This window comes from Barbus barbus, assembly GCF_936440315.1.
Source record: "Barbus barbus genome assembly, chromosome: 5".
NCBI lineage: Eukaryota > Metazoa > Chordata > Actinopteri > Cypriniformes > Cyprinidae > Barbus > Barbus barbus.
This window is the reverse complement of record NC_136733.1, coordinates 30,905,216-30,914,864: the sequence shown is the minus strand read 5'-3', so window position 1 is coordinate 30,914,864 and position 9,649 is coordinate 30,905,216. Positions and strand designations below refer to the sequence as shown.

Below are 9,649 nucleotides of genomic sequence, written 5' to 3'. Positions count from 1 at the left end.
AAGGTCGTTCTAAATTATCGTGTTTACTATGGAGCTGCACAGAGTTTGCACAGGGGATACGGTCGTGTAATCCTGGTGTCATATCCTGCCAGATGGTTAGATTCTCCATGTTACCCATGCTAACCACCCCTGCCACGATTTTTGTGCGATACAGTTTCCTTGGTAACAAGCAGAAAGTTGTCTGTTAACGTGTTTGTGTGAAAGATCAACAGCTTTATAAAAAAAAATTTGCAGTACCATTTGAGTTCATCTGGACTTTGATGAGGAAACACGATGGATGGCAAATGAATGCGTGGAGTCGGAAAGCAGAAGCGTGTCTCTGCTGCTGGATGATGGTGACCTGCTGAGGTCTGTCAGCACAACGGCCTGCAGAAGTCTGTTCTTTTATACTCTGTACATTTCTGCCTCAAATTTGCAGTAAATATTGAGTTTGCCTAAAATTCCTGCTTCTCGTTTATCAAGATTGATTTGGAGTCTGCAGACTGAAGTTTTTGCTACCCGATCCCATGAATGTGCGTAAATAGTACGCCAAATAATAAAACGAAAGCTCGTTGTATTGAAACGCAAAAATGGATTTTGACGTATATATATGCTACGAGATGGGTAGGGTTAGGGTTGTGGGGAAGATGCGTATCATATGCACGCGAAAACTGCGTATTATATTCACGCCAAACACGCGCGTGTCATATATACGCCAAAGTCCATTTTTTCGTATCAGTACCACGAGTTTTCAATATTATTTTGGCATGCTATTTATACGCATTTTTGACACTATCTCGCGAGAAACGCTTGTTGCATTTTACAGCGCATTCAAGGTACATTGTGTCAGTTTGTGTGTTTCCTGGCAGCTGAACCTGAGAAAATCTTAGAGCTACAGGACAAATTTAAATAGGTCTATAACAAAATATTTGTATGGGGATATTTCACACAAAATTAAAAATCTATTAGCCTATCTTCTTACCCTTGGGCTTCTTCTCTTTTTTTCCATACAACTGTGTGCTATTCCAAGTCCAGGTTTGACTGCACTTTTGAAATCAAATTTTTTTTTGCCCTGAAAAATGTCAAAAGCAAAAACATTTCAGTGTTCCTCACTATTTGAATGCTCATACATCAGCAAAATATTTAGCTTTAAATCTTCTGTGAGAGTTAGCTTTAGAGTTGCAGTTGAGGCAACCTTTATAAAAAACCTCTGTGAGATTTCTTCACTAACACAACAAAGGCAACGAGTAAATTACTTCAATGTGTATTTATGTACTAAAATTGCACTGCAAAAATTATTTTCTTAGTATTTTGTCTTTTTCAGTGATAATATCTAAACATTGTTAAATCGAGATTTTTAAGAAGCAAAATGATTTAAGAGCCTTGTTTTCAGAAAAAAATAAATATTAAAATTAAACAACTTTATGCTTAAAACAACAAATATCCAGCGGGTTAAGAAAAATAGAACTTGTTTATTTGGAAAACAAGTGTGTATCATGATTTACGAATGTGTAGATATTTATATTGGAAAAGAAGACAAAAATGAGTAGGTTTTTTTTTTTTTTTTTTTAGGAGCACACAAAAATAATTTAGATCCATTTCAAACCACACAGCACTATTGTGTTCATCACTGTAATAGTATTGTGTAGGTGTAAGAGAGTGAAAGAATTTGTGTGTATTGTGTGTGTGTGTGTGTGTTACAGAATGAGTGAATTGTCTGTGTGTTCCTATTTCTGACACAACTGTAGTATTGTATTGAATGTCCCAATCTGACTCTAAAGGTCACAGCTCACTCACTGTGCTTCAAAATCTGTGTGTGTGTACTTGTACTACTATCTTTGTGAGAACCAGTTTAGCCATTGGAGTGAGGACCAAGAGGGTAATGTAAGGGGATTTGGGCCAGTTCTTACTTTCTGGCACCTCTTTAAAGGGCTGTTTGAGCGTTAAGACTTGGTTTTAGGGTCAAGGTTATAATTAAGTTAACGATAGGGTTAGGTTAAATTTAGGGTTGGGATTAGGCACTTAGTTGTGATAGTTAAGGTTAAGGACTGGCCCCACAAATATATTAAAAATAGTAAATTATGTTTATCTGAAAGTGTAACAATGCAAACAGGTTTTCTGAAAGGGGTAGGTTTAGGGTTAGGGGATACAAAATATTGTTTGGTCGGAATAAAAGTAGTAGAAGTCTATGGAAAGGCCCACAATTCCCAGAAACGTGTGTGTGTGTGTGTGTGTGTGTGTACCAACTTAATCATGGTTTTGGGACAAATTTGTACCCAGAAGTGAGCTACAGCAAATCTGACAAAAACCCCATTTGTAAAAATGGTACTGAAAAAAAAGACATTTCATTCTAAAAAATGCAGTATGTTTTCTGTTAGGCTTGTATTATTTATAATATTTATTTGTATAGCTAAGTAAACATGTATATATAAGAATGTTTATGTAGAAAAACTCAACCCAGAAGTGCTACTAGCATTTGTGCACAAACATTCTGGTCAGTGTGCTCATCTTTATAATGCATGTGCATGTGAACATTTAGGGTTCATTGACTGAAACACACACAAACACACTTACTCTTTATTTATCATTGCAGTGAAAGAGAGGCGCTGCGTCTTTAAGATCTGCCCCTGTGTGTGTGTGTGTGTGTGTGTGTGTGTGTGTGAGTGTGTGTGTTTGTTTGTGAGAGAGAGCAGAGGGGTTTGTTTATTGTTCCAGGGACAAAAGCGTGAGTGAGAATCATAAAACCATCGAGGGAGATTAAACTACACGGCACATCAGAGAGACAGAGCGAGATACGCACACACATACTCACATGGGTAAGTCTACCTGAACTCACCTCAACCCATTTGAACCACTTCTATGATGTTCATTATTCTAGAATTATGCTCATTTTTGTGGGCAGAATTTTAACTGGTTGGTATGTCTATGATTTGCATGTGATATAAGTTGTTTAGACAAATGTATACAAGCATTTTAATGATTCTTTTTTGTATGATGTGTGTAAGATGCCATCTGGTTGGTCAGAAGCTTAGAATGCACTTCTGCATTTGTGATGGAGATGCATTTAATGGATCCTTATTAATTAAAAGGTTGTTTTGATTGATTAACCAGCTGGCTCCGGTTTTGATTGGCTAAGACAGTTTCTACGACGCCTCAGAGGTGTGGATGAGAAGACCAGTAACCTCAGGAGACTCCAGGAGGTCACATCAGGTCTTTAGGCCAAATATTCTCTTCTCTGAATGGAACTCTTGTACGGCCCAGTGCCAGTTTGAAACGGGAAAATATTTAATGTAGTTGTATTAAGGATTCATATGTATGTATGCACTGAATTGTTTTTTAGGTTTCTCTTTTTTTGTATAACAACTTAATAGCCCTTTGCAGAATCACATCTTCTGTTTGAACGGTAACAGCAAATTTTCTATTTTCTGCTCAAAACAAGGGATAGTCCAATCAAAAATGAAAATTCTGATGTCCTTTTTAAACTCTCATGTTGTTTCAAACCTCTATATGTTTCTTTTTTCTGAAAAACAAAGAAAAACTGGTGTCTTAACAACATTGGACCACACTGAATTTCATTATACAAACAAAAAACAGACATTTTTCTGAGTATCCACCCAAGAAATAAGGTCATACAGACTTGGAACAACATGAGGGTGAGTAAATGATGACAGCATGTTCATTTTTGAGTGAACTATCCCTTTAATTAAGTACTTGAAAAGTTTATTTTAAGTGTTTTGCAGAATGGATGGATGGATGGACCCAAAAGCATTTCCACATTCTCAAACAGAAGGTGTGATAAAAGTGTGTGTTTTTATATAGTATTCAGATTATTGTGAGTGACAGGCTGTTCTGATGCTTGTTGAGAAGAAAACAGTTTAAAAAGAGTGTAAAAGACTGGTTGACCTGCCATGAACCCAATTGTAACCCCGGTGGTGTCAGTGTGTGTCTGTCTGTGCCGCTATGAGTGGAAACGCAATGACGTAATGCACTGCTGAGGCCTGTGAGTGTGTGTGTGTGTGTATTTTGTTTCACAATGATAGTTTTTGTTGTTAAAACAAAAGCCATTATGACTATCACAAGTGCTTCTTTTTCTGACCAAAAAAACACAAACACACATGAAAACGCCCCCCCCCCCCCAATCTCATCCTGTCACCAGGCTACTCAGGAGAGAGAGAGAACGAGGGAGGGAAAGAAGGAGAGAAAGAAGCGAGGGAGGGAGAGGAGCAGCTTAAGCGGTGCATTTTTTCTTCCTTGAGGTGGACAGTGGAGTGTATCCGAAGAAAGAAAGAGAAATTACCTCCTTCAGTTTAGACATCACTGCAACAGAGGACAGAAATCTCTCTGGAGTGAGTGGACAAGCGTCTGCGCGGCTCTCTCCTGGCGTGGGTTCGACTCAGCAGTGTCGATGTTTCCAGTGAAACAGCCGTGGTTGTGTAAAGCTCTAGGTGACCTGAAATGCATCATCTTCCCTCACAGACTGGAGACAACAGAACTCCATAGCTGAGCCTTCTGGGGCTTATTGTTTGTTTGGCTTCTTTTGGTTAAGTTGCTTAAAAAACAACTGTTTTTAGCCTTTTATTGATGCAGTTGTTTTACCTGTCATCTCTTCTGCTTCCTCGTATTTTACTTTTTTACTTTCAGGTTTTTGTCATTTGGGTTTCTTTTGCGGTTCGGGATTTCGAACAGGGCTTTGTGATTGCCTGCGTTCACTTTGTCTGCATTTGGCTTGTTCGTTTGTGAATCTGCTATACACTAACTACTTACAAGCGTGTGTGTGTGTGTGCATCAAATACATTTACTCACAGAGCACATTGAGTGTGTGCATGCATGTGTTTTTGTGTGTGCCCTTGACTAACTCTAGGCCAACTAACTCTTAGAGGTGTTTGCATACCCATTTCAAGGTCATCGGTGTGATTTTATAGTTGAGTATGAGTGCACTTGTGTCTTGGTAGTGCAGTGTGTGTGTGTGTGTATAAATGTGTGTGTGTATTGTGTGTGCTGCATGTGCAGTTGGTGTGTTGATATATTACTCACCTACAGGTTGCTATGACTGCTGCATCCGCTGCCTGGGCGCCGTGCCCTACACCAGCCTGCTGGCCACCCTGCTCTGCTACACCGGTGTGGCGCTCTTCTGCGGGGGAGGGCATGAGGCGCTCACTCACACACGCACATTCGTAGAGCTCTACTTCGCAAGGGATGTCCAGGATTTCATTGTGCTGGCAGACTTGTGAGTTATTGCCTTTTTTTGGTGATTATGTACAGTACAGTACATAATGTGAAAAGAGAATTGCTTTTTCATTAATCAGTGTTCTTTAGTAGGCTTTAGTAGTTCTTAGTAGTTTGTTCCAATTTGTCTTATTTGTAATATTTGCATGTGTTATTCATCCTATATTTTGTATTTCAGTATAAAATACTTCCAGTATGTGATCTACGGTCTGGCCTCCTTCTTTTTCCTCTATGGATTGTTGCTTTTGGCTGAAGGTTTTTACACCACCAGTGCAGTGAAGCAGACGTTTGGAGAATTCAGGAGCACCAAGTTTGGGCGCTGCCTCAGCCTGACTGTGAGTGTGTGTGTGTGTGTGTGTGTGTGTGTGAGAGAGAGAGAGAGTGTGTGTGTGTGGGTGTGTGTGTATGTGAGAGAGAGAGAGAGAGAGAGAGTGTGTTTGTGAGTGTGTGTGTGTGTGTGTGTGTGTGTGTGTGCACCTGGTATTCATCACGTCCTGGGGACCAAATGTCCCCACAAGGATAGTAATACCAGTAAATCTTAATCTTGTGGGGACATTTTTTGGTCCCCATGAGGAAACAAGCTTATAAATCATACAGCATAAAGTTTTTTGAAAATCTAAAAATGCAGCATGTCTCCTGTGAGGGCTAAGTTTAGGTGTAGGGTTGGTGTAGGGCAATAGCACATACAGATTGTACAGTATAAAAACCATTACGCCTATGGGATGTCCCCATAAAACATGGAAACCCAACATCTCTGTGTGTGTGTGTGTGTGTGTGTGTGTGAGAGAGAGAGAGAGAGAGAGAGAGAGAGAGAGAGAGAGAGAGAGAGAGTTAGATTCTGGATTTTGTGGTCACTGGTCCTTTCGCATCTTTCTTGATAATGAAATAAAATATGGAAAAAATGTGATTTATTGGCCTGAAAAAAATCAACAGTAAAATGCTTTTTAAAATCATTTGTATTAAAATAGACAATATTATAATATTATTAATTTTATAATATAACATTAATTGATAATAATTATTAAACATATTAAAACCTTAAAAAGTCATGGAGAAGCTATGGGAAATTCAATAGACAATATGCTTTTTCAGTTATGCTCAGTTCTAAAGTATTTATGCAGTGTGAAATTACTCTCTGTAAATGTGATCTCTATAAAACGATTTTGAAACTATTTATTCTATCATCATAAATGACTGGAAAAGTTCAGAAAGTGTGGGAATTCTGATATATACTCCAGCAACTTGGTTGTGTCCTGATAACCTGTGAGCAGTTGGTTTAGTCAGCTGCTTTATAAAGTATATTTTTTTATTTTGTATCTCCATATATCTTCCATATCTCTCTCTCTCTCTCTCTCTCTCTCTATATATATATATATGTATGTATGTGAACATTTATGACCATATACTGTATGTATATTTCTAGTGTAAAGCAGTAAAAACACTGTTCAGGTGCTACTGTATATAAATCAAGTTTTACTTACTTTCTAATATAATTTGCAATGTCCATGCCTGTTATGTTGCACTGATCTAATTAGCTGTTTCTCTTGTCCAGTTCGTAATCCTGACGTGCGTGCTCGCTGTTATCTGGCTGGTTGTCTTTGGCTTCACAGCCATTCCTGTGCTCTTCTTCATTAATATGGAAAGCTCCTGTCACAAAGTCAACATTCTGTCAGAAACCACCTTGTTCAACCAGCAAGCAAGGGTCTGCATGGATGCACGGATGTATGGTAGGTATGCACCCTTCATCTGTACATACGCTTGGGTGTGCTCACAATCATGATGTCTGTGTTGTTCTATATAGGATTTCTTCCCTGGAATGCTGTGCCGGGGATTGTTTGTGGAAATACACTGGCAAGCATCTGCAAAACACCAGAGGTTAGATGTTCATTATCCTAGACAAACGCACATACTCATAGTTTCAAGAGATTATGTCACTTATATCCCTTTTTATGTTTCCAGTTCTATGTGACCTATGACCTTTACATCTGTGCATTTGCTGGAGCCGGAATCACCCTTCTTGCCCTGGTTAGTGATCTAATGTTTTACATATGTGAAGTCCTTTATAGTTACTGTAGAAGATTTTGTGCAAGGTTATAGTGGCCTTTCTTCAAGAGGCTTATTGCTTTGTATTCTGAAAAGCAGCAAGTTCACCTCAGCAATCTTTATTTTAACAGTTTTAATGGTTTTAAAAATTACAGTGGATCATGATTGATCTGTCTTGACAATCAATTAGGATGGTAATATGTAATTTACATATAAATGTAAATGTACATTTATTGATTGTTATATTTACACATTCATTTATATGTTCTATGCCTACTGACAAACTTCCACTGCTATTGAATTCAAATTCACTGTCATTTTATATGCACTCATTTCTTTGACGTCAGAGAGCAGAGTATGAAGTTAATAACGGAAATACAGCAGGGAATGTTTAGTTAAATGACCTTTCTGCTACTGACAGATCCCCAGCATCTCTACTCCTTTTTCCTGTATATTTGGCAGCAGTCATTTCTCTGGCTTTATCTAAAGACAACCACTAGGAGTAGCCAGAGCTTCTCTGTCGTGCTGAGGAGCACAATGAGACTGATACAAACATTTAAAACTGTAATTAAAGCAGCTCCCAAAATTATTTGGACACATAAGCTACACTTAATAGTCTCAGTTTCATTACCTTAGATATGTGCCATCTGAAAACAAATGCTGCTAGAGATTTAGATTGACTGAACTTCACTTTTTTGGTCTTAATTCTGAAAAGTATACAATGTGTAACAGTGTAATTAATCACATTTCTTTCTGTGATTTTTTTTTTTTTAAATGTGCTTGTGCTAATTTAATGTAATTTAATTTAATATAAGAGATTCAACAGCTATACATATTGCTATGAAATAACTGCATTAACAAATTATAAAACTTTTTCCATTTCCATCCAACTTTTTGAATCCAGTCTTGTATTTATTTTTTAGTTATGCAATACTATGCTTTACTATACAAAAACATAGCTCCTGGGGTATTGTTCCTCTAAAATATAAGGGCTATATGCTGCTTTGGACAAGACTGTAAATAAATAATGATGTGCTATTGCTGGAATTGCATTCCTTGCCTGATGTTTATAGTAAAGTCTCAAAAGGATATAAACACTCATGCCACAAGAGCTCAAATTTCTCCTATATAAAAATCGTTTTGCAGAGGAATACAACAGACATGTGTAGTTTCTTCTTTCTTTTTTCCTAGTTTGTTTATGTGGTTGCCACCACCTACAACTACGCTGTTCTAAGGTTTCTCGGAAGGAAGGGAATCCGTTGCTAGGTTCGCTTTCCTGTCGCCTGTGGCAGCAGTTTCAGTGGTGTCATCACTGTGGCCGGTGAGGAAACGCAAAAGAGCTCCATGAAGCCCCTGCAGAGTTCTATCATATAGAGCACAAACACACAAGACAAATTAGTACAAACTACACTAAGGTAGATTTACCAATGAAAATACAACAATTCATTGAAGCACTACACGTAAAACCACAAACTACTGTACAGTGGATCTCTGGAGGAGTGGAATCTAGCTTCTTTATTTCTTCATTTGTCTCCTCTCTCTCTGTCTTTGCTGCACACATTATTATATACTCTCATGGCCATTTATTCATTTTAATGATTGTATTCATTGTGCTTCGTGGTCTTATTAATGCCTTGTGGTTTGCCAGGATTTTAGCCTCTCTCATCTCTCTCTCACACATTCCATCTTTTTAAGAGAGTTTGAGTGTGTTGTTTCCTCAGTCAGATGTGGGTGTTTTATTCTCTGTGACACACATAGAGAAACAGCGCTGTAGTCAAAAGCTTTCTTTGTCAATTTGAATTCAGTATTTACAGACATTCTTAGTGTCACCTTCTGTGTGATTTTTTTGTTTTGTTTGTGGGTGTATTTGTGGTATATTTTGACTAACTGCGGCAATATGCTGAACCTGATCAATGATGGTGCTCGATCCAAGGAACTAATATTTTTTTATTGTTCACTTACTTCAGAAAACTAAAAATTATTTCTACAATAAGATGCAACTTCAAATGATTAATACAACGTGCAGAATTCAGACTAAAGTGAATTTATATAAACTGTGTGTTGACTTCCTTGAAACTCATGCAATAAACTTTAATGAAAGCGGATGATCAGTGTTGTCAATTTGTCTCACAGCTACAGACATTTAAACAGGATAAGTTAAAGACGTTCACTTCCAGAATGAAAATTTCCTCGCAATGATAATTTACTCACCCCCATCATCCAAGATATTCATGTCTATCTTTCTTCAGTGACAAAGAATTTAAGGTTTTTTTTTTTTGTTTTTTTTTTGAGGAAAACATTCCAGGAATTTTCTCCATATAATGGACTTCAATGGTGCCCAATGTATTGAATGTCCAAACTGCAGTTTCAATACGGATTCAAAGGTCCCAGCCAAGGAACA

General features: G+C 37.7%; 1 protein-coding gene across 3 annotated transcripts; it reads left to right on the top strand.

Annotated features, from left to right (window-relative positions):
- Positions 1–2,674: 2,674 nt before the first annotated feature.
- LOC306869802 (myelin proteolipid protein-like) lies at positions 2,675–9,352 on the top strand. 3 transcript variants are annotated; one of them, XM_079416719.1, is made up of 8 exons: positions 2,675–2,795; positions 3,091–3,189; positions 5,020–5,206; positions 5,384–5,540; positions 6,758–6,932; positions 7,007–7,080; positions 7,165–7,230; positions 8,440–9,352. In XM_079416719.1, exons 1-8 carry the CDS (start codon positions 2,792–2,794, stop codon positions 8,512–8,514), a joined length of 837 nt encoding a protein of 278 aa, XP_079272845.1. In that variant the 5' UTR covers positions 2,675–2,791; the 3' UTR covers positions 8,515–9,352. The 3 variants fall into 3 exon arrangements, with proteins under 3 accessions (XP_079272845.1, XP_079272847.1, XP_079272846.1); XM_079416721.1 differs by lacking the exon at positions 3,091–3,189 and having other exon boundaries at positions 2,731–2,795; XM_079416720.1 differs by lacking the exons at positions 2,675–2,795; positions 3,091–3,189 and adding an exon at positions 4,217–4,424.
- The last annotated feature ends 297 nt before the right edge of the window (positions 9,353–9,649 follow it).

Coding starts and splice junctions, on each gene's coding strand:
- LOC306869802 (XM_079416719.1), top strand. Junction 3,190..5,019: donor ACTCCAGGAGGTCACATCAG/GTCTTTAGGCCA, acceptor ACTCACCTACAG/GTTGCTATGACTGCTGCATC. Junction 5,541..6,757: donor GGCGCTGCCTCAGCCTGACT/GTGAGTGTGTGT, acceptor TCTCTTGTCCAG/TTCGTAATCCTGACGTGCGT.